General features: G+C 27.5%; 1 protein-coding gene across 1 annotated transcript; it reads left to right on the plus strand.

Moving 5' to 3' along the window:
- Window positions 1-20,408: 20,408 nt before the first annotated feature.
- Window positions 20,409-24,019, plus strand: LOC132924773 (uncharacterized). The gene is made up of 4 exons (XM_060989219.1): window positions 20,409-20,747; window positions 21,738-21,835; window positions 21,990-22,172; window positions 23,479-24,019. Exons 1-4 carry the CDS (start codon window positions 20,510-20,512, stop codon window positions 23,983-23,985), a joined length of 1,026 nt encoding a protein of 341 aa, XP_060845202.1. The 5' UTR covers window positions 20,409-20,509; the 3' UTR covers window positions 23,986-24,019.
- Window positions 24,020-26,418: the final 2,399 nt, after the last annotated feature.

Consider the following 26,418-nt stretch of genomic DNA (forward strand, 5'->3'; position numbering starts at 1 on the left):
AGAAAATAATATGTGTATACCTAAAAAAAATGTATTTATTTATTTATCATACCTTCTTTTGGCATTTGTGAATTTCAATTTCAATTATTTTTTAATTTATTTAGGTATAGGTATTATACCTATATTATTTTATATTATGCTTTAATAAATTTATTAAACGCGTTTCATGTAAGTAGTGTCGATCACGAAATGTTATATAATATTATATAAAATTTTATTTTGCAATTTTTATTATACAGTTTTAACAGTCACTAGGCCGTGTAATCAAAAAATATATTATCATGATAGATTAAGACCATCCGACATATTATGACTCCACGATGAATGCGTGAACACGATATTTTTTTTGTTTTGAAGTAAATTTTGTCACCCACCTTATACCGGAGACAATTGGATATTACACATGCAATATGTATTATTTACATTTGTATTAAAACTGTCAAACAGATATTGTATAAGACAATTTTTATTTGTCGGAAGTGCTTACAATAAATTTAACAGCGAGTACACTCTGCGAGGTAATATACAATGTACATAATAATACAATGTACTACAATAGTCGTTGGCCTTATAGAATTCGCGGTTAATTGTCTCATTCGCCTGATACATATACTCAAATAGGTTGATGTCGATTACAAATAATACTAATTTCAACTATTGGATTCACTAAACTGGTTAATGAGATCAATTTTAAGGGCATATTTCCGAAATTTTCTGATTTTATTTACTTATATTTTAAGGGTTAATACTATTTCCTCGAATTATCACGTCGAAAAAAATTTAAATCATAAAATATTTATTTTATATAATTCGAAGTCAATACGAAACAATATTTAAGAAAATGTTATCAATTTTTATATTATATAATTTATGAATGATAACATTGATAACATATATATTTTAAAATACACAAATAAGTATAATTAATATAATAATAATTAGGTACCTAGTACATAACCAAATTTATTATTTAATATTTTTTATTACTATACAAATATAGGTATAAGCGTTTTATTCTTGGACCTTTTGCCTCATTGATGCATTTTATTAATGAACTCAAATACAGTGGTTCTAAAGTGAGTTGAATAAGCATTGATAACTGTTCACAACTCTACGTTTTACAGATATGTTGTTAAATCCATAAAATAATATAGATATAGACACATAACTGCCATATAGATGTTTGTGTGTATATTTGACATTTTTACGTGTACGGGTGAAACACGATTGCGGACGCTTTACCTTTTTCGCTACACGATTGCGGACGATCGCTATATGACAATTGGTATTATTTTGTACTAAAAAAATGACACGATTCCGGACGAAACGTAGCCAAGTTGTGCGACGCAGTTTTTCGAGCTCAACGTTTATCAATTTTATGATAGGCTTATCGTCTGGATGTCTAATGAGCATTAATTACAACACGGTTTTAGATATATACGTAATTAGGTACCTACATAAAATATCGTAGACGTAATATTATTAATACAAAATACAAATTATGATAATTGTTAATTGACGTATTTCTTTAAAGTCTACAATATTATGATTATAAAAATAAGTTAAAAAATAATTAATTAAAGAGTATAAGCGCTTAGTATACATATTTATAAAAGTTTACAATTTTAATATATGCAATTACATAAGTAAAAAAGTGAAAAAATCTAAAAAAAAACAATAAAAAACCAGTGCTAAATTTTTAAATTTATATTTTTTCCCCTATATAATAAGTAATAACAACTAATTTTTTTTAATTACCTACTGTTATACGTTTTGGCGATTTTTATAATCATTATAGCTCTGAATAGTTAATTCAATTTTATCTAAATCTTTTTTTGCCATCAATTTTTCTAGGCCTTTGTTTATTGATGAAATTATTATCTCTGTGTCGGCTTGAGTTTCTTTTAGAATCGATAAAACTAAATGAATTGGAGGTCGAGTGTCATGAAATTGACTATATTGTATGTCTGGCGGAAACTTTTATTGTCAATATTTAGTACGTCATTTGATTTGTTTGTTCTTTGTATTTTTTTGATGTCGGTTCACCTCGGAAAATTGGTTTTCACAAACAAATGACGTACTAAATATCGTCAAAAATTTTTTTGCGAAAATTGATACATGGGAGGGGCAACAACATTAATCGTCATTTTAAATTGTAATTATAGAAAACATAGTTTAAATGATCAAAATCTTTATTCTAGTAATACCTTTGTGGTTTTTTGAACCATGATAGCATGATGGAATGTGTCATTTTGTCTTACACGTAAAATCATATAGATTAAAATCTATATACTTAAATATTATATTAGTTTCATATATCATTATTTTTAAATATTATATTAAATTTGATAATTAAAATAAAATGCTGCCAAAAATACTGCATTGTGTGCTGTGGTCTGACCCTTATAATTTTTTGAGTAGGTACATATTATTTCACTTTAAATAGAACTACCTACATTAAATTTATCGAAGTCTTGTATTTATTCTTTTCTGTATCTTTGAAATGTGGAAAATTTTCATAAAAATGGTGATACTCTTTTTTTTATGATAGATTTTAATGATTAAAAATCTTCAAATTTTGTATCAGAGATGATCAATAGTACATTTCTGAGAATTTGTGATCTAAATTTCCTGTGTCTAATGAATTTTTGACATTTTCATTAGTTTTGTGTTTGATGAATTTAGATTTTTTTGATGTAGTGTCTAACTGTTTTTAACCATGTCTACTAATTTTTTTCCACGATTCATAGTGAACTAAAAGTATGCATTAATTTAAAACTAGTTATAAATACCTCTCCAAGAAGTATTGATTATGTAAGGAATAAAGGAACATCATTGTAAATTATTATATAGTATTGTTAATAGTCAACAACACAAAGTAAGCAATATATAATTTACAATAAAATAGACAAATTCATAACAAAATATAATGTTCCTATTCATTTGAGATTTTGTACATAATATTAAAGAAATAATAATAATCATAATAATAAAACTTAAACAGAATACAGTGAATAATTAATTAAATCTCTAAATAATTTAAATTTAAAGAGTAGTAATATTAATAAAATAGGTAGGTTAGGTACTTAGGTATAATATTTTAATATATAAAATATAATAATATATTTTAATTAACCTAAATACAGTTCAATATTATTTAACTATAAAAACACCTATTCAAAATCAAACAATTATAATAATAGGTATAACAATAATTATGGTACTTAACTAATCTTCAGTATAATAATCAGGAAATAAAATTCTTAATATTTGTAAAATGGTCCAGTATATTACACTTATGTTTTTCATGAACAATAAAAAAACAATAAATTTATATGTTGCTATTTATTTATTTGTTACAAATTAGGATCAAGCTATTTTGCTTGTAATTAAAATATATTTTTAATTTCGGTACCTATACATCTAAAATTAAGAATTTGAAAATACAAATATTTAAAAAAAAATACATACTTAGGTACCTAAAAAGTATTTTAATACTCGTACAGTCTTACTCAAGTACTTAACAATATTGCTATGGGTCCATGGAACACAAGACATTTTCAGATAAATCATAGGAACTTGATTAGGTTATGTCCAATGCATTTCATAATAAAAAATGTGATTTTTTGATGAGACGATTAGAAAAAAATTCTACGTGTAACAAATATCATATATGTAGTAAAAACGTATTTATTTCACTTGTGGGAGGGATCTTAATAAGTAACATTACGCCAGCCCCTGATAGTTTTTTATAAATTACTCGTAAAAAAGTGTCGTGCAAATTTCAAAATTAGTCATGCAAATCCATGCTAATTAGTGACTTGGTTTTTTTTTAATAAGTTCAATGAGAGGGCCAGTGTAATGTACGTGATTATTTAGGCAATAAAAAAGGAGACACAAACTCAAAACAGTAATTTTTTTAAATGTTTATTGTATATGCATATTGCCATATTGCAGTAGATATTAAAAAATCAGTTTATAATTTACAATCTCAGGCTAGTTATTTGCATATGAAATTATTAATTATTAGGTCATTAATATAATGTCGTAAACGTGTGTGTTGTATCTGTTTTACTAAGGTATATACTATATAATATCAAAATTTTAACGAATAATAAATTCATTTTATAATTAAATTTTTAATATAATAGTGAATTTATTATACAATTCGAAAGTAAAAATATTATCAGGGCCCATAAGGGTTTTTTTTTATAATTCTATTTTAAAACAAGTTATGAAACCTAAAAAAACCTTTACAATTTTAAAATAATTATAACTTGTTTTAAAATTAGAGTATCAAGCAAATCTTATGTGAAGCCCCGTATAATAATTTTTCACTCAAGAATTAAAACAGACCAAATTTCTCTAATACTCAAGAGTACCTCTCTACAACAGAGTAAAATGGATTATTCTAAACGTACAATTTATTATGTTGAACATTAGGTGGACAGATACATACATCTCTTTGGGATACACTCAATATCTCTAGTTTTTACCAATATTTATTGTATTGTGTGCGAAATAGCGTAAAATATACAAGTATTATGACTTCATGTTACATGATAGGTACTTTATACTTTATAGTCCATATGCCAGACATACAAAATAGCCCATATTCAATGATCGAAATGGCACAAAATAAGTGGAGGGATGCCTAACAATTTCCTCATTTCATCATTACATTTTTCACACATAGTTTAATATTTTTTTTTATAAATTTAGCAATTACACATGACATACCATACACGTCTACATATCAGTTATCAACAAAACATTGTTAGAAATTACGTTTAGTTATTTTAGCATATAGCTATGTGCCTATGTCCCTACTTATTATCATTAATTTCGTTATTGTTCTGTGATTTTTCATTTTATTTTTATTTGTAAAAACATATATTTGTACATTTTAAACGCTAATTGGCTTTAGTTAGAATATATTTATCAATTATATTATATTATTGGCTCTAAACAAGGCTATAGATAATAGAATTGCGAAACGGCCTATACTAAACAACACTAATATAAGCTGAACCAAAAATGTTATAAAACAATTATTTTCACTGTAAAATTAAAAATGATCTCTTGGATAAAAGTATAATTCCAGTACAATACTATCATTTAAATTTTAAATGAAATAATATAAAAATGTTAATATGTATATAGTTAATTTAAAAAAATATACAAATCTTAGAAAGGATGGGTTATTCTTGACAAATTAAGTAAAGGGAAGAAAAATGTAAGTTTAAAAAAGTAGAATCATCCCTCGCGTATTTCCACCACTTCGAGCACTGCCAATATTGTAATATAGAATAGTACCTATATTAAAGTATGGTTATATTATATTATATTTTATTAATATATATATTTTTATGTGTTGACTGTGGTTTTTTATAGATAACAAAAATCATACAAACGTCCTAAAACGTATTATTTAATACAGTTATTATTTATTATAGTTATCAAAAAATAAAACTGTTTTTAAATAAATACAATCCAAGGTCTTTTGCAGTACTCCAATATTAAATTACATTTAAATCTGTAAAATTGTATTACGAGTACATTATAATGTTCTTAATTATATTTACATTAGCGGTTTATAAATCATTAAACGAGTTTCCTGTATAACACCTGCGTATAATATGAGATACACGAGGAGATACATTATATTCAATTACTCTATAGTAGTATAGTCTATATAATAAATAACTGAAACGTCTGAAACAGTAAAACATTTATTTCATGATTTTTTTTGTATTTATATAAAAATTATGGATATTTATGTGTGTGTAAATAAGTAATCTTAAATAATATGATAAATTCATAAATAACGACCAGATTGTCGGAGCTGTATGTAAACGGCAACAAAATTACACCTTTTCTAAAATTTGTTGTGTAAACTGCGACAAAACCGATAAGATACATTATACAAACTGCGACAATTAAATTTATAATATATCTAGATACTATGTACATATACCGATACGATAACATATAGGTATATAAATGCATCATATATTCATATTACCTATGTGTTATTATGTAATTTAATTAATATGTTATGTTGGAGACAAATTCGTAAGGAAAATTCAAATTTAATTTTAAGGTTTAACGCAATAATATACTAAATATCGGCTCCTTCAAAAGTACAAGATTATCACCAGGGTTCGGGACTTATAGTATTTCCATATCCATCATAGATGATGTAAAAACATACCAGAGTGATATACAAATACGTTTTATAGTACGGAGAATTCAAATATAAAATTTTATTTTGCATATTTTGAGGGTTTTTGTATATTTTGGGGGTTTTTTTCATATATTTTTTTTAGTTATACTGACGCATACTCGACGATTTTTAACAATTGATGGATAATATTGTTGTTTAAAATGAATTAATTAACGTGTTGAATGATTAATTACAAAAATTTGTTTTGAGTGTAGTAATACTATTTGTGTAGCTACCTATAACAAAAATGTTACACATGAACGTGATTTATAAATATTCAATAAATCGAAAACCCTGTAGTTATCTGAGGTGGTTAATTGAAAAACATCTGATATACGTACTTATCAATAAAATATTTTTAGAAAAGTCTCTTCTAGAATTCAATTATTATTTGTAAACTTCCGTCGACGTAGAACGTTCATTTTCGGAATATAAGTGCATTCTAACCGATAATAGCCTCCCAGTTCGACAACGTTCGAAAACACCCTTTTTAAGTGCTTTTTTTTTTCATTTTTAGTGCATATTTTTAAGTTTTTCGGGTCATAATATATAAGCGCATATTTTAGTGCTGTTTAGTGCTATAATAAATCCCGAACCCTATAGCTGATTATCACAAGATAGGTTAGTACGTGGTGTGTCAAGTAATATTGTATTTAAAATGGAACTTACACAAGTGTTTAGTCAAAACGACCAGGGACGTATTTAGAAATGTCTAATGGAAGTGGGGAGACATAATAAAAAATTTCAAATTTGCGTGCGTGAGGTATAGAGTTGTAAAATATCACATACTTTTTTTTTTTTTTTTTTTTATTAGAAAAAGAATATATACAATCTGTATTAACTATACAATAAGTAATATGGTTGATTTATTTTATATACAAAACTGGACGGCTTGATGGAAGGGAGTGTCCAAACAACACTACTTCAATTCTAGACTTTTATTTATGTTTTTTTTTTTTTTTATTATATCACATACTTATAATAAAAAAGTATAAAATACTCTACATATATACTCTACTATATTACTCTACAATAAAAATCATTTTTGGTACACAATCAATAACTATACCACCTATACCAATACTATAACATAGATATTTAATTAAACGATTAACGTATATGTGTTATCGTATCGGTTATGTACATAGTACATAGTATCTATAATATATATTATATATATAAAATAAATTGTCGCAGTTTGTATGTTAATTTTATTTTTTGGCATAGTTTACATATCGACTTTTAGAAGGTGTAATTTTGTCGCAGTTTACCATCTCCCATTGTCGGACACAGAAATTGGAACCCCTAGTAAAAAATCTTCATAACTGTTGAAAAGGACGAGCCGTATTCAGTGGCGGCTCGTAGTAATTTAGCACAGGAGTGCAATGAACAAATTAAAGAACTATAACACATCATACAAAAAATTAAAATGATAAAATAATAATAAAAAATTAAACACGTCGTTGCCGTCCGATTTGAGCGATAAAATTCATCGTACATCATAAACTTCTATAGTCGCGTCGCCGTCGTGATGATATTATTAATCGTATATTAATATTATTAATTATTAAACCTATAGTTTATATGAGAAACCGGTATTTTTATATGCAATTCGCTATGTCGCACAGGCTGCGGCATTGCAAGGCGTATAATCCATATACCCGTATAATAACATCGCGAATTCGTAACGATATTATAATAAACTATGAAAATAATTTTAATAATAATTAAAAATATATTTAATTGTTAATTTGTTATTGTATAATATATTATGTACTAAAATATGTACCTATTTATTTTGTAAATATATTTGTACTATATAAATTGTTCATTTCTATGGTGAGTGCGACCGCACTATCGCACATAATATGCACGAGCCGCCACTGGCCGTATTGTAAAATCACGTATTATGAACTCGAAACGTATATGTAATATTGTAACGCGCGGCAATACGTTAGAAATGCGTAGGTACCTAACATTGTTATATTATGCCGAAAGAGAAAAAATATTTCCTTCGGCTATCCTTTATTAGGATTTTATTATTTATGAAAAAAAGTTGTAATTTTGGTTTGTTTAGAATATTAACTAATATTTCGTAAATATATTTCTCGTACTCATATTACAATACCTAACGATAATTGCGAACAATGTGAAATGCGATAAAATTTTATGTACATACAACCATTAAAAAGCATGAATTGAAACCAGAAATAATCCCAAAAAATAAGTTATTTTTGACAACCAATTTATTTCTAAATTTCAATCAAAAATGTTTATTTTTTACGAAATTTGAGTCTCATAAATGAAGTGGTGAATCTTATAATCGATTTTTTTTATAATGTATTTGGATACGTCCAGACCGGCTGTTCCAGACGATCTTTAGTCTAACAACTAATAAGCGACTGAACCTTATATCAGTGAGTCTTATAAGCGGTGTCCACTGTATATAATTCAAAATTAAGCGGTTATTCGATATGGATTTGCTCAAAAAAAACATGCAAAGCCAAATTGGTCTTAAATAACCAAAATATTACTCTACAAGAAAAATAATTTTTGGTGCACAATCTATAGCTTATACCGCCTTACCAATACTATAACATAATTAATTAATTAAATATAATAATGTATCGGTTATGTACATTGTACATAATATCTATATAATATTATATATAAAATAAATTGTCGCAGTTTGTATAATTTTAATTTTATTTTTTGGCATAGTTTACATATCGACTTTTAGAAAAGGTGTAGTTTTGTCATAGGTTACCATCTTCCATTGTCGGACGCAGAAATTGGAAACCCCTAGTAAAAAATCTTCATAACTGTTGAAAAAGACGAGTCGTATTGTAAAATCTCGTATTATTAACGCGAAACGTATTTGTAATGTTATTGTAACGCGCGGCAATAGGTACGTTAGAAATGCTTAACATTGTTATATGCCGAAAGAGAAAAAGGATAGCCGAAGGAAGTCTCTGCATGTCGCAGTGTCGCCTGAACGGTATTTTGAAATCGGCCGTATAGAGTGAAGGGCTGGCCAAAACATTTTAAAAAAATTGATGTATTCTTGGATCACTGGCACAACCACCTAATATCTAAAGAAATGTATCAATTTACAAAATGAGTACTTTTAATAGTCGTCCTATGGTTACTAGTTAATATTTCGTCTACAGCTGTAATCGTGTGTATGTATATATATAGTGCAGTCAGTGTAGACATAATTGCGTATAACAAGAACGGCATATTGTACAGATACTACAGGTATAATAAAATCTCCTATAAGCTATAATATACGACTATAGTTTTTATACTCGCTAGTCGTATGATAATTAATAATTTTTATAATAAAATTTGAATGCGTATAATAATAGTAGGTATGGTAGGAGGTAGGTAGTATTGTATAGTAATAACACCAATATGTACAGAAATCGACCTAACCGATAGATAATTAATGTATACCATATAAATGACGTTTGGGCAGAGCGTCATTTCACATTTTTTCATGGGATGCAAAACCAATATTGAAAATCTATTCAATTTATTATCAATAGTAATAAATAGTAATACCAGTCACTCGCATAGTAGAGTCATCCCATGAATTCTTTTGAACACAGTTTTTGTGAAAATGTAGATCATTTTATTGAAATTATAGTATAAAACAAATAACAATAATTTCGTTCATGGGATGCATTTGTACACCCTTGCATCTCACAAATGACGCCACTGCGTTTGGGTGACCTTCATGCCGAATTTTGAAGTGCTGACTGACCATGATTGTACATAATAAATAGCGCATTTTGAGAAGCACTGAACCGAACGAAACGCAGTTAGCCACCCCAATCGACTACGTATTATCGTGGGGGAGATCGTCCCATGAATTCTATAGCTGATATATTTTATTCTTTTATTATATATATATATACATTATATTGAACACGTCGAATAGGGTCCGAGTGCAACACCACCACTACTTACTTATTTGTGAACTGCCAGAAACCCTAACGACTCCCACTCCTATACACTCGTTCGCGCACACTTGCTACAAAGTATTTTGTTTTTTTTTTAGTTCTTGCTCACAGTACCACAGTGCACAGTGTTCGGAGTACAGGAAGATACTACCACCACCACACTACCATTCCACAGTTATCCTTACCACAGTCGAAACATAAACAGTTTAATTTTTTTAATTCTGTACTTTCGTCTAATTAGGATTACGTATCTCCTTACCTGACAAACGAAAAACAATTAGTATTGTTGTGCCTACATCAAGCCAACTCGGTAAGTTAATATTATTATACTATATTTTATTGATATATAATATTATTAAATAATAATAGTAATAATAATAATAATATGTAATCAAACATTTATGCCTCAACGCCTGTATCTATAGAATGAATTTCGGTGGTCTTATGCAACAGTTTAATACTTCATAACGTTATGACGTCGTGATGGTTAATATCTATAAGAAGTATATTATTATTATTATTATTATTATTATTATTACAGTGAAACCTGTATATAACAGACAAAATCTGTTATAAACTACAGGTGTGCGTTGTAACAGGTTTCAGTGTCTTAAAAGTAAAATTAATCTACAAACATATCTGTTTAAAGAAAAATTAAAATTTTGTTCGTATATTATATTAATATTGTACATATTATTATAATCTTTGTCATTATTATTATATTATTAATTTAATTTTAATATTTCTTGAAAAATCTATTTTATTTATTTATGTTTATATAATATATTCATTTCTATTAAATTGTATTTCAACTTCATAAATTCAAAAGGAATTTGCAATTAACGTTATCACAATCGATATCTTATGTGTACCTAATTGCGCTCCATATTGACGCTGTTTCATTATTAGTATGTGATATGATATTACACATTGGGATTAGAACTAGGATTTTTGTCGGTTATGAAATCGTGGGTGGGTACTTATTTTAGTTTTTTAGTTGCTTTAAAAGAAAAAAAGTTCACGCCGCCACTGGCTCTTAAGTGCATAGAAACGAATGGGTACATCAATATTCCATTATAACGCAGGCTGCGTGTATTGGCTTGTTTTATTTTTCACACTGTAAGAGTGCACTACTGTATACTACTATACAATATACCGATACCGATCTAGCACGGACTACCTCCGGCCATTTTGTCTTCGAAACAACCCAATCCAAATATTATAATATTTTCATATTTTGAAACATTATCTTATAAACACTACAGATACTTAGTTGTGTTATTATGATTTTTATTTTCAATTTTTCTTGAGTTTGGGTAGACGATGCACTTGTACTTGTGTACACGTATTATATACAATACATGAGCCGCCAATGAGTAATATTATTTGAATTCAATTATAAATCATTGCATACGATGAAAAACGATTCTGAGCGAAGACGATTTATTAGTGTAAATATTTAATATAATATAATAAAATAATAATAAAATATTTAAAATGTTTTTATATTAATTTATGTTTCTATGTATTTTAATTAATACATTGTATACGTTATGACGAACAGTTTCAATTCATTTTGAATAAAAACAATAATATAGTTAAAAAATAGTTGTTTTTGCTTAAATATAATATTCAATTTCAAAAAACAATAGGTCTATAAAAAATATGATTTCTTTATTTTTTGATTGGATTTATAGATTATAATTTTCATATTATTACCTTTTTTTCTGTCCACCTACAACTGCAATATTAAAGTATAGGTATTAGGTACTAGTGAAGTAATTGTGGATGGGGGAGGGGGAGGTCAAGGCAGGCACTTGTTCCCTGACAATTTTTTGTGGGATTAAGGTATATATATTTTAACCAGTGGGAGGGGTGTAAGGGTTTTGATAATATTAAATATATTATATATAGCGCTCCCACCCCTAGTTTTTTTCCCAGTATCCACTGTTAGGTACCCCTTATCTTCGTATATCTATTGAGTTTATTGTAAAGCAGTAGGTACTTTAAATAAATAAATATGGGAGAAAAACAATTATTCACTGGTTTTTCAATAGCAAGACAAGCCGTACTAGGTTCCAGGTATGATAATATTATGTATTTATATATTAAAAAAGAGTTATTTAAAAGGTGGGTTACCCTGGCACCCCTATATTTGAATTTTTTATTTAAAGCGTTTGAAAGTCAGTAAAATTTATAGGAATAATATTTTTTTGAAAGTGATATATGGGTAAATTTTTATACAAGAAACATTCACCATTCGCTTTATACAATAATATACGTCAATTAATTTTATAATCTATAGTCTGTATTAAATAATAACACACCTGACGGTGCACGAAAACCTGTATTCACGGCGGCGAACACGACCGACCAACAATGACAGAGCGAATAGACCCTGCCGGTGGTGAGGGGGGTCCGGATTTATTTGGATGCGCTCTTGTTTGGTACAGACTAAAGATATTCAGCGTTTGTATTGTTAATCTAATACACTTCGAAGTTTGAATCTATTATACTTACATATAGTACCTGGTACACATAACATTATTAAAATTACACTTCAAACTTTAAAGGTTTCAAAATATTATGCATGATCTGAAATTACTGACATATTATTAGGTAGTTCGGTACGCAATCAGCTTTACTACAAATTAAATATTTCTTACATTATGATAATCTTGTCAATATTAGTGGTGTACGGTCCGAGAGCATTATGATAAAAATAATACGCGCGCGCGGTTACCTAATTAAGCACGATACCGACACACCGACCGACTACCTAACCTAACCTAACTGTGTGTATAGATATGTATATATATGTATATAGCACTTGATAGGAGGTGGACACTGACAGGGTCGCCGAGCAAATCCTGCGAGTGCTAGTGTGTGGGTGATGTGTGTGTAAGACTTAATACTAAATAACAAGGTCACTCTAATAAAATGGTAACGCAGTAGAAATACTATATAAAACTAGTAAAAATATAGTAAAAATAATATAGTATATAATATATAATAATAATATAGTAGAAAACTATACATATTTTCCTTTAGTTTAAGACTTAAGTACGTGTTCAATTTTTCAAAAATAAAAAATCTCCTCTATCGAAACTTAGAAGACTAGAATAAAAATAAAAATTTGTTTTTAAAAATAAAATCCATCAACCTCAAGTCTCAACATTTTGTCTGGCTTATTGGTTGTTTTACATGTTTTTTCCGGCCTGCTTCAGCCACCTTAATGTTTTAAATATTTCTCAAATGCACATGTTTATTTAGTCAACAGCACATTTTCTATTTTCTATTGCACAATTAGTGTCCTACTACATCTTAGAATAAAGCTTGAGATACCTACTCCATGATAAACTTGATAATATTAGAGACTAGAGTGAAATTTGGTTACAATTTATGAGTTATAAGTTGTCTAGGTACTTCCTGGTTATATCGACTACCTACCTCGTAAACAGAATCTGATAAAAAATAATAAAATCGTGAATCTATTTATAATTTTACATTCCCACCTTGTAACCTGTATCATTGATTTAATTTTGTTTTGTACAATTTATTATCCGTCTATCCCGGTACCGGCCCTAAATTTTTGCGGGGCTTTGGACAAAATTATTATCCATGTCATTTTGTAAAATAGGTACCAAGTACCTATTTTGATTATATTTTCCTATATGTTTTCAATGTTTTCATTATACGAGTATATTAATATAATACTCACCCTTCCCAGATATATTTAGTAATTTAATATGTATTGCAGTCTTATTAATAATTGTTATAATATATTTTTATAAAATGTATGGATTATAGACAACATTTATGTTTAAGAGCACGTGAGGATGCATTTTAAAATGCTTATACAACAGTCATAACTAGGGTTAGGATTTTTATGATTTGGCATATTTTTTTAGGTTGTCCAATAGCTTTCATTCTTGTATAGAAATGTGTTTCATGATATCTATATTCAAAATATTAACATTTTATTTTGCATATAATTGCATATTTTACCATTATTTTTATTCATAAGTGCATAATTTGTGTTTTTCTGTTTTTAACCGCATATACGGTTTTCAATGCAAAATTCTGAAAAATACCGTAATTTTATGTTTATTAGCTGAATCTAATATAAGTTTGATTATCTGTTTTTTATAAAGTATTTCACAAATTATCACTTATTAATAATTGTTAATAATTCAATATGGTAATTGCGTATACTGCGTGTTGAGCAAGTAAAGGTACCTACTTAAATATAATTTTCGATAACCCTCGTCAATTATCACAACCAAAATGTATCTTAAAACTGCTAGCCATTACAATTTTATCAAATATATTAACAGGACATTTTATAATTAGTAATTAGTTGCCGTCTAGTCTACGACCGATGTAAAGTCCCTATAATGCGAGTTTGGTGTTAGAGATTTTGCTTCTAATAGATTCAAAAACGGATTAGTAGAAGAAAATTTACCACGAAACATTTAAAACAAACAATAATTATTATTCAATGTAACTCTTTTATAAATGTATTTTTTTTATATATTTAATTTAATTTAAAATAATAAATTAGAAAATTCAAAAATACAAAAGTGGGCAAGTGGGTATCGCTCTGCTGTCACTGGTCGTGTGGATGTGTTAAATTTGAATGCAATGACGGGTATCATTGTATACGAAAAACGATTCTGAACGGAGATAATTTGTCAGTCAATGATAATTAGTTGGATATATTATATTATTATTACTTATATTTAAATTGTAATATATCGTTATTTTACGCGATTTCGTAAAAAATTAAATTTCATACGCTCATAAAATGTTTTCTATATTGACGCTGGAATTTTTGTTTAAAATTACTTAAAGGAAAACTTATGGATAACCTTGTATTGGAATTTTGAACCTTAGGTATAAATCACAAGAATGTTATGAATTTTCAACTTCAAAATTCCTTGCAAATTTTCGCGATTTTGATATATTTCGTAAATATTTGAACTTTAAATGCATATAAACAAAAATTGTGACTAACGATTTTTGATTTTTTTTTTACTACCATAAGTACATACTTATAATAAACCTTGTATTAAATTTTAAAGATTTTTTGGATAGCCAAATTTTTTTTATCGACATTTTAAGAAAAAAAACTTAGAAAAGTCGAAAATTTCAATTGTCTATAAGTAGCTTAAAAAATTCTAAATATTTTGAAAATTTAATCATAAATAGATAATTATAATATAAACATTTGGTGAAAATTTCAAGTATTTAATATGATTCGTTTTCGAGTTACAGCAAAATCAAAAATTCGATTTTATCAAAAAGTGGTTATGCGTATAAATTCCCGTTTTTTCCGTAATTTTTTCAGGGTTTTTCCCGACGCTTTTGAAAACTATTGGAAATTTTTTACTTTTGACCCCCAAAGTACCAATTAGATGAATTTTCCTTTTCAAAGAGGGGCTGAAGTCAAAAATCGAAGCATTATTACTACTTCAAAAAGTGACGACAGACACAAAAATAAAAATAAAAACACACATCATTGTAAAATCAATACATTCATCACTCCGTTCAGAATCTAATATACTACAATAGTTAATATAATGAGCACGTAAAAACAGTATCAACCCAGTTCGTTTATATTATATTAAAAATTAAATTAGTTTTTTTATTTTTATTTCATTTTTTTTTTGGTTCACATTTCTTTATTTTTAATGCATATTTAACTGTGTCTTAGTGCATAAGCGGATAGGAACATATTCATACATTTTTTAGTGCTTAAGGATTCTAACCCTAGTCATAACACTCATAACTCACTTTAAAATAAAAATTGAAAAAAAACCCAGTACGCGGCAGAATAATACAATATGCGACGATAGCGTATGCAATAGGCGCAAATACACAATAATATACTGATCCCGATTCCCGGCATCCGGCCTACGTCCCAGTCGTCCCGACGATCGTCTATGTTTTGTTATTGATATTGTCAATAATAATATAAACATAAAAAGCTGTCACTATACCTAAATCTGTACTTTGTACCCGTATAAATCACCAACGCGCATACTGCGTACATTAAAATTAAATAGTAATAGATTTAATTTTTCAAATTTTTCTTGAACCATCATTTAGCAGCCAATTATCAACGTTTTGCAAGGTAGTCGTCGAAATTTGCAAATCAAATTTCGCCGGTAAAAAACGTTTTTGAAATTCACGTATGTCTCCAGCCCCACCCCGAATCCAAATATTACGATTTTCGAGCCGAGATTCATATCAACATTTAGTAGCCAATTAGCAACGTTTTGCAAGGTAGTCGACAAAATTTGCAAACCAATATTGTGCCGGTAAAAAATATTTTCGAAATTAGCGCATGTCTCCGGTAAACGGTCACTTTGTACTGTTCATTGTTTAAAATGCATAACGCGGACACTTTGTACGGTCTGGTAAAAAGGTACTTTGCAGAACGCGGACACTTTGTATTATTATATACACAAAGTATATATTATAAATATAAGTTTTATACATAAGTAGTAACTAATAATTATGTATAGTGTTAATTATTAAAATTGTTATTATTTTTATTTTTATTAGCTAATATTCTAAAAATTTGTAATAGTAAAAACTATTACTAAACTATTTTCATATTATACTACCTTTTGACTTATTTATATTGTACACATTTTTACATGTAGTTTTTTAAACATTTTTTCAATATTATATTTTTTTTTTTTGACGTTTGACATTTATTTCAAATTTGACATATTTCTATATTATCCTATTTTTTTTTTTTTTTTTTTATATTTATATTGTTCACATTTTTACATGTAGTTAGAATGATATTATTGATTATTTGTTTATTTAGATTATTATTATTATACAAATACAAATACAATCAATATTTTATAACAATTTTATTTTTTCTATTTTAATAATTAACACTATACATAATTATTAGTTACTACTTATGTTTAAAACTTGTATTTATAATATATATTTTATGTATATAATAGTACAAAGTGACCTAGAACCCATGTCTCCAGCCCCACCCCGAACCAAAAACCTCTTAAGAAAAATTGCTACTAACTTTTTATTCTTATGAACATTTGTATTCAAATTACATTTTTATAATTACAATAAAGACTTTTGTCCTCAACTTGACTTTTTTTAACCAAATAATATTTTCATTTCATGGTCGTTTTTTATTCCAGTTATTAGATTGTTTTATTTTATATAGAATCATTATTTTTATTTATTCAATTAAGAATAATTCATCAAACATTGATTTTTTATCTAATTAGAATGAAAAAACTGAATAAATCTAGAAAAGTTAAATAAAAAATTCCAAATTTAATAAAAATCCTAAATTAATAAAAAAATCTATAATACATAAAAAAATAATCTTTATGGATTAAAAAACCAAGGATGGGCAAGTTAATGATTTTTTTCTAACTCAGTTAAATTAATTAAGTATGTTTTGATTAAATTAAATTTAAAGTTAAGTTAATAGACTTGTTAATACATGAATTAAGTTTAAAGTTAAGTTATAAAGTTAAAATTAACTTAACTTTTAACTTATTAACTCGTTAATGCATAGCTTTGTAAAAAACTTAAATTAATAAAACTGAAATAGGTATTTATAAAAAAAAAACTCTACATTATAAAAATTATAATATTTGTAAAAAAAAACTGAATAAATAGACCAAAATAAAATGTTTTTGGATACGGGGTGGGGCTGGAGACATACGTGAATTTCGAAAATGTATTTTGCGGAGGAAATATTGATTTGCAAATTTCGACGACTACCTTGCAAAACGTTGCTAATTGGCTGCTAAATGATGGTTCGAGAAAAATTTGAAAATATAATTTTAATGATAAGGGTGGGGCTGGGGACATGTGTCTCTAGCCCCCCTTAGTTTTTTATTTTTATTTTTGATTAAAAAATAGGCTTGCAAATTGTTGCTAAATGACTGCTAAATGTTGACTTGAAAAAAATGTCAACATTTTGAATGGGTGGGGTTGGGGACATGTAAGTTACTTACGGGTCGTATTGTTTTCAAATCGCATGTATAACGAACAAAAATGAAACAAAATAATCCACTGACTGGTTGTTAGCATAAAGGTACCGAGCGTTACACACGGTCACACGGAGCGATTTAAACGCGGGCGTCCGCGTTTTTAAATCGCGGACAATAATCGCCCAAAATAGTACACGCGTGTATTTAGATGTTTACATTCAACGGGGATAAACGGGTGCGCTCAGTCGCGAACGTGCGTAAAGAATAATAATAAACAAATAAATACAATAATTTATAACTGAATAGTAACTAGTGACATTGTATACAATACTGTCAATAGCTTCAAAAGAGTGACTGTAGGGAGTTATTTAAACGGCTGCATCCAAATTGCATGCCAAAAAAAAAAATGTCCCAATCTCTTAGAGGGGTCTGTTCGAATTGCATGCCACCTCTTAGAGGGGTATGTCCAAATTGCATGCCGTGTAGCCATACGTTTTTTTATCATGTACGATGTACTTATATGTAAAACTTAAACTTCAATTTTGATTTTTTGTATATTATTATTATTATTGATTTTTTGATTTATTATTATTTGTAATTTTTCAGTGTAATTTAGTTAATTAAATAATTTTAAACTATTCCCCCCTTTTTTCATATTGACATATTTTATCATTATAATTTTTATTATTTTATTATTATTGTTACTAGGGACTATTTTTGTGTTTTTAGCACACATATACAAGTTGTAAAATATTTAAATAATAGTGTGTTGTAGAACATTTAGATATACCTATAAATTTTAATTTAATTAATATTTTATTTTATTTTATGAGCAGTTCGCTAAATTAATTTTTGATATGTTAATTTGTGTATAATATTTTTACTTTTTGTAATTAAAAAACATAAGTTAGAATAAATAAATCATTTTTTTGCTGCTTTTTTTTAGAGATATTCTAAGGTAATCAGTTTTTCACTTTAATAGGTAACTACAAAAAAGAAAAATGTATTATTAATAATTTTTTCTTACTTTTACTATATTAATACAAATTAATAAACCTAGTTCAATTCGATAGAACCTATAGTTATACCTGATATTTATGATAATTATTATATGAATATTGTCATATATTTAAGAGTATATTTCAAACAAGTAATACCTCATTGTTCTTACAATAGGCGTAATAGGTTCTTACATGTAAGCGAATACGATAAGCAGTGGCGTACATTCAAATTTGCTCTAGGAGGGGTTTAAAAAAATAACTAACATTAAAACCTTCTCTTTAAAACTACCCATTTTTCTAACAATCAAACACATTACACGTATAAATATTAATACGCAAAAAAGCAAAACAAATACAAAGGTTTACATAACTCATGTCTGTTAAATACTATTTAATATACACATAATATATACGAGTACAGAATATTATATATATTATATTATTAATTATTTATAATAAAAATTCTAGTCTCCTTTCAGCCATGATTACTATTTATTTTACCTTCAAAACCTAAAATATATCGAATGATAATGATAATAAAACATTATTGCCTGTATATTATGATATAATATTATTGTTATCGGCGATCGACGATGCACGACGTCGTCATTTCGGAAAAAAATAAATACCAATACTAAAATCTAAAACTACTAAACTTAAAAATACAATATAATAATTATACTATATGTGTATGCATATTAATTTTACTGATATGAAAAAAAAAAAATCATTAACTTGCCCAGTCTTGTGTGTTTATAATTAATTTTAATATTTTAAATTTTAATGTTTAATGTTTTGTTAATAAACAATTTTAATGTTATATACTCTAATTAATCTTATCTAAATACTTACCTATGATTTATGGAGTTCCATGAATAGTTATTAGTTTTTGACATAAACTTCTCCAATGGCAGAATAAAACAGAATGAACGATTTCATTCATAATTATATTTAACGAAAATGTTTAACAAGATCATTTACGATAGTGCTATAAAAATAGAATCCATTTCACCGTATTATTGTTCACGCGAAATTTTACGATTATAAAGGTGCGTCCACACGAAAGCACGCACAAGCTGAGCATGTGTGCTCACCCCGTGCGTCGCACAAATTTACATCGTTTGGACGGTGTTCCGAGCACGCGCGAATTTTCGCGACGCACGGCGAACGCGATCCAATTGTCGTCGGTAAATTCTAATTGCTCAAAGACATAATTGCCGGACGCACTGCTCCGTTTGGACGGAAAAAGTTGACCAGCGCAACATTTATACGTGCTACTGTGTTTACTTGAACTTAGTTTTTTTTTTAAATAAGTAAATTAAAATGGAGTGGTGCAACGATGAATGCATTCGGTTGAATCATGAGTATCAACAAGAAGAAGTGTTGTGGAACCCAAAACATGCATTTTATTTTTCAAAAATAAAAAAACAAGATGCAGGGGAAAAAATTTCCAAACAACTAAATAAAAATCCCGAAGAAATTAAAAAAAAAACGTTGAGCTTATTAGGATCTTTTCGCCGAGAAAAGGCAAAAGGGAAGAAGACCATGAGGACTGGTACAGGTACGTTAAAATATAATATTATGTTAATATTGCATGATTAAAATTCCATTGATTTAAAACACTTCATTAGTATATAAGTAGATAAGTATATTAGCGTGATAATCAATGATAATATTAAATAAAATATATAATTTAATATAATAATAGGTTTCTGCAGGAGAGATAAATAAGTAGGCTTTTTATCCTCTTTATAGTTGCTCTACAGGGACTTTATAAAGTTATAACTATGATGTCTAGTGTACACAGAAACCAACTGAAATTATTATAAATTAATATTTAAATTAGCATTATGAACCATTAGCGAAGAATAAAATTCCATTTTAAGTTGAAAATACAAAAATGTGTCATACGCAATAGATACTATTGGCATCACAAATAAGTATCAATATTTATAGATTTGTTTTATTGATTTATTCTTGTACTGTATATAAATAATTTTTTGATTGCCTCGCGTTTGCCACAAATAATATTTCCGTATTTTAAAATTCATGTTGAAACATTTTCGTTAAATATAATTATATAAATTATTATAAATAACAAACTCCTAAAGGAGTATAAATAATAATAGATTAAATTGTCGAGCTGTCATTGAAGACTTGTAGATAACTTACAGAAATAACTAATGACAAACAAGTGGTAAACAACTATTCTATATTTTATAAAATTAGAAGCAATACAAACTATTAGTTAAATATTAATATTAATTATAATATAAACCAGATGATATAAATATATAATAATCTAAATAAGATAATAATGTATATAAAACAAAATTTTATGATTTTTACATATTAATTATCAAAAGTTATAATATAAAATAACATATAAGGTAATAAGAATTAGATTCTCGAATATACATTTTACTTTAGTACTTACCAATATATATGTAGATATATTTTTTAAATAGGTAGTCATAATGTGAAATCGTACTTTTTCTGAATTTACAATTTACACAGAAGTATAAATATTAATTAATTGTTTATTGTTTAGGACGAAAAGACGTTTATACTTCAAAGTGGTTTGCCTTTGAGGCTTTTCAGTTTTTGTTAGACCGAGACGATCCTCGGCCAACTCTTAATACAGATAACGTGAGAACTAATAAATAATAATTAACAAGTTAAAATAATTTATATTTTAATAAGTTATAAGTACGTAAATTATTAATAGTTATACACTTATACCTACTAAATTATGACATATTGAATAACAAATAATATATATAAACATTATATTTATGCGTAGTTATTTTGCCAAGGTAATGCTCCGTTTTCAATAAAATATGTTGCAAACTCGTCTCTTATTTCTTGTGCTGTAATTTTTGATTTACGAGGAATATTTCTAAGGGGCTGTAATGGTTGGTCATTCTGTCTCCAATGTCCTTCTATTAAACGTCCGCCGTCCTCACTATCAAAACAACCTGGAGGAGTATAAGTGTTTCGAGAAAAACTACTTTTTCTTAAAAAATTATGTAAATAAATAATAGTCATCACAATAATTTCTGCTTTTTCTGGCTCCAACAATAACGGTTTACGTAAAATACGAAAAAATTGAGGAACAAATTCCAAAAACATTTTCAACTACTCTTCTACATCTGCTTAAACGGTAGTTAAAAATTCGCTCCTTTGATTGCATAGAATGAGTGCCAGAAAAAGGTATTATTATTACATTAGTTAATGGAAATGCTTTGTCAGCTAGAAACATAAATGGTGTGTGTATCCTTCTTTGAGGTAACGGCAGTGCTTGTGGTATATCTAAACTATTATTTACCATTTTTTTACAGAGATCGTAGTTTTTGAATACACCACCATCGGAAATCCTACCTTGGCAACCTACGTTTGCATAAATAAAAATTATAATTCGCGTCAACAAGCGCGAACAGAACAATACTAAAAAAAGATTTGTAATTATAATATTCGGTTCCACTTTTAATCGGGCTTTACAAAATAATATGCTTCCCGTCCATTGATCCTAAACAATGAGGACAATTTCATTGCTTATCAAATTGATCTGCTACATCAGTCCATTCTCCGGGAGAAGAAGGCATCTATATACAAAAATATATATTCAAATACTTTTATGGCTAACGTAATCAATCAATTTTATCTTATATTTTTATTTTTGCAAATATTTACATGTAGTTATTTACACTGATTTAAGCGTAGTTTTACAGAATTTAAACCTATAGATAATTTCAAAAAAATAGTATAAAGCCAAAATTTATAAAATTGTTTAATTTTTTCAAAACATATCCGTAATAGTATAAAATAACCTAAAACAAAAGTACCTAATATATTTATATGGTATACAAATATTAAAGTTGTAATTTATTAATATTAGTTAGTTATTCATATGGTCTATAGGTAACTTATAGGTAATAAGAGTTATGAGTCCTATAATACTGATTCTATATAAACCTATACTTATGATATGCTAATATTATGGTATCGATCATCGATGTAATGTATTGTATATATATTAATTATATTTTTACTAATATTATGTTAGTGTTATTAATAATAAGTTTTCATATTTTACAATAAAATAGTACTTTCTATTTATTTAAATTAAATAATATATAATAATAAATAATTTAAATCTTAATTTGGACCGCGTATTAATATAATATATTATTATAATAATAATAATATAATATTATTTTAGGAAGATGTTTTGAATGAGTCAGAAACGATGCTTGACGTTGACGACGAAAGCTTTCCAGAATGTGAGTTAACTCAACAAGTACATGAAATTGACTCAGAATCATTTTCTATTCCTGTACAACCGCCAAATAAAAGAAAAAAAACGGGTATCGGATAAATGCATAGAGGAAGCTATTGAAATTTTAAAACGACCTTATCCAACTCTCACTACACCTGATGAATGGTCAGTTTATGGGCAGCATCTTGCGAATAAACTTCGCAAATATACCCCGCACACAAGTTCTATTGTCCAACATTATTTTAATAATATATTGTTTGAAGCCGACATGGGAAAATATGACGTAGATAATCGCCATAATATAGTTCAACAACCTCAATATTCAAGGTTCTATACCTATTCAACACCATCTGCGACATTTTCTCAAAGCTCTCCATTGTCACGCCCGCCACTTCATTATCTCCAAATGAACCACTTCATGAGTTTCATTCGCCAATATCTCAAGCTCATGTTACAGCAGAACCATATAACAACGGTGCTGAAACTCGGCCAAACTCATTTTGTTAATATTATTTTATAATATTTTTTATTTTATTTTAAAAATACTATGAAAAGAATTTTCATACATTTAGTTGATTTTTTGTTTATTCAATATAATAAAGTTATAATATGTTTTTATTTTAATAATTTTATTTTTCTCTGTTTGATAAAAGAATATTATGTAATTTTGATTATTTTATAATTCAAATACTTTTTCTCTATACTTATTGTGTGTTTTTACTTAGAATTACCTAATTATTTTAATTTTTATACAACCTTAACATATGTCTTCAGAACTTCTATAAGTGCTTGCTTGACAAACTTCTGGTACTATGAGTGATATAAGTTGTTTTGATATCAAAAACGTATATTGAAGACTAGTATAACAGTCTCCTGTATCAAGGAATCTTAATGTAACTGCTAATCTTTTATCAACTGAAACTGCGTTTCTCATAGTAGTGTCTTTTTTCATAATTTTTGGTCCAATTTTGGACAGCAAAAATTCTAAGTCCTCTGATGCCATACGAATAAAATTTTTAAATTGTCCAGTAGTCTTATTAAACTGTAAATGATCCATTAAATTAGGTCTAGCTTCTCGTTGTCTACACAAGTGAGTGATCCACCATCTTCTATCTTGTCGACTTGATTTTTTTTTTGTTTTTTAAAATAGAATGTAAAACTATTAACGCGGCACTTTTAAGTTTACGCTCATGATCCAACAAAATTAAATTATTTTCTTAAATAGACATGATTTAAGTAGTAATTTAAATTTTTTTTGTAAACACTGTTAACGTTATGCTCGCCGAACAACAACTACAAATCTGGAACGCGAATTTGACGCACAAATATTAAGTTGTGCGAGGCAACGTCCAATTAGAGCACACACAACTACACAAGCATTTGTGTTCGCACACGGCGAGCACACATGCTCAGATTGTGAGTGCTCTCGTGTGGACGCACCTTACGTAATCGGTTTTTTCTCCGTTGTCCGATAGAGTCGGTCGAGATAACGACAATATTATTATGTATTTTTGTCTGCACGCAACTAACTGACTGTGTACAATCAAAATGTTATGACATTTAATGTCTATTTTGATTGATATATGGGCATGGCACCCATAATTTCGTTATAAAATCTTTTTTCGTTGTTGGTAAAGTATAGTGTATACTCAATAGTCATATTATTATGACGTATGTTTGTGTATACACGGATAATTAATAATAAAAAATTCATCAATAATATCAATTTTTTTTGGTCCTGGGGGGGGGGGGTTGAACCCAAATAGCAAAAATATGTTGTAAGTTTGTAACAATAAATTGTGGAAATATTATACATAAGTAGGTAAGAAAAGGCCATTCAGAAACGTTTGCGCATCGCTATTGTTACCAATCACCTTTTTTGTAGGCCGTTTGCGCAACGCTATTGTTAAAAAAGGCTTAGATTGTTTTCCAGGTTTTCCTATATAACATAACAATTTTTATTAATTATTATTACGTAAATTATGATTCAATAATTACAAAACTATAAATGTATACAAAAATAATCGTCAATTTTCATATTTAAAATAAATTTGAAAACTATAATCTATTAACCTTAACAAAAAAAAAAATTAATATTTTTGAACGAATACTACCATATTATTTAATCATCTTATGAGACTAGATTCGTTATAAATTGCTAATAAATTACTCATTATTTAAATATAAATATAATCTAAATATGTTTAAACCTGTGTCCCATTATACTTAAAAATTGTTGTTGATTTATTTCCCCACTCGTATACTTAAAATAATGTTCGTTTACGAATTGTATATTTTTTATTTCTTTGTTTCTTAAACGGGTTGACTCTTTATTTATTTTAATATTTGTTTCTACTTGAATTTCTTTTAAAATTCGCGATGCACAAACGACAAACCAAATTTCTTACCTGATGATGCGCAAACCACAAACACTGTCAGAAACCGCATACCCAGATCACCCGTATCTGACACACCGCATCACTCGTCACACTACCTGCAACACCGATGCGGCCCCTATCATAATCTAACATATTATATTATAAATTAATAATTATTATGATTCATTCATATATTATAATCACCGCCTGTAATTAATGTACCTATTTTCAAACACCTTAATAAAAAATAGCTAACAACGCATGTACAAAAATATTCTACGTAAGAATCAAATATCATTGTTCGGCGTTCCCACCTCAAATCATTTCAATCAAATTATAATTTTATACTTAAGGAAAAAAATATTTTCACAAATATATAGAATGCATGTTAACTGTTGTTAACAGTTAACAGACGCAAACACAATAAATGTGTAGCCAGAAAACCCACAAAAACTATTTGCACCTGTAGTTATTGATGCCTCGCAGCCGTAATAATAACCGGTGGGATGAACATCTAAAAACCTCAAACCACCCAACTTTGAGCAGCTAGGGTTACTCACTAACGGTTCAATGAA

This window comes from Rhopalosiphum padi, chromosome 3 (genome assembly GCF_020882245.1).
Source record: "Rhopalosiphum padi isolate XX-2018 chromosome 3, ASM2088224v1, whole genome shotgun sequence".
In the NCBI taxonomy this organism is placed as follows: domain Eukaryota; kingdom Metazoa; phylum Arthropoda; class Insecta; order Hemiptera; family Aphididae; genus Rhopalosiphum; species Rhopalosiphum padi.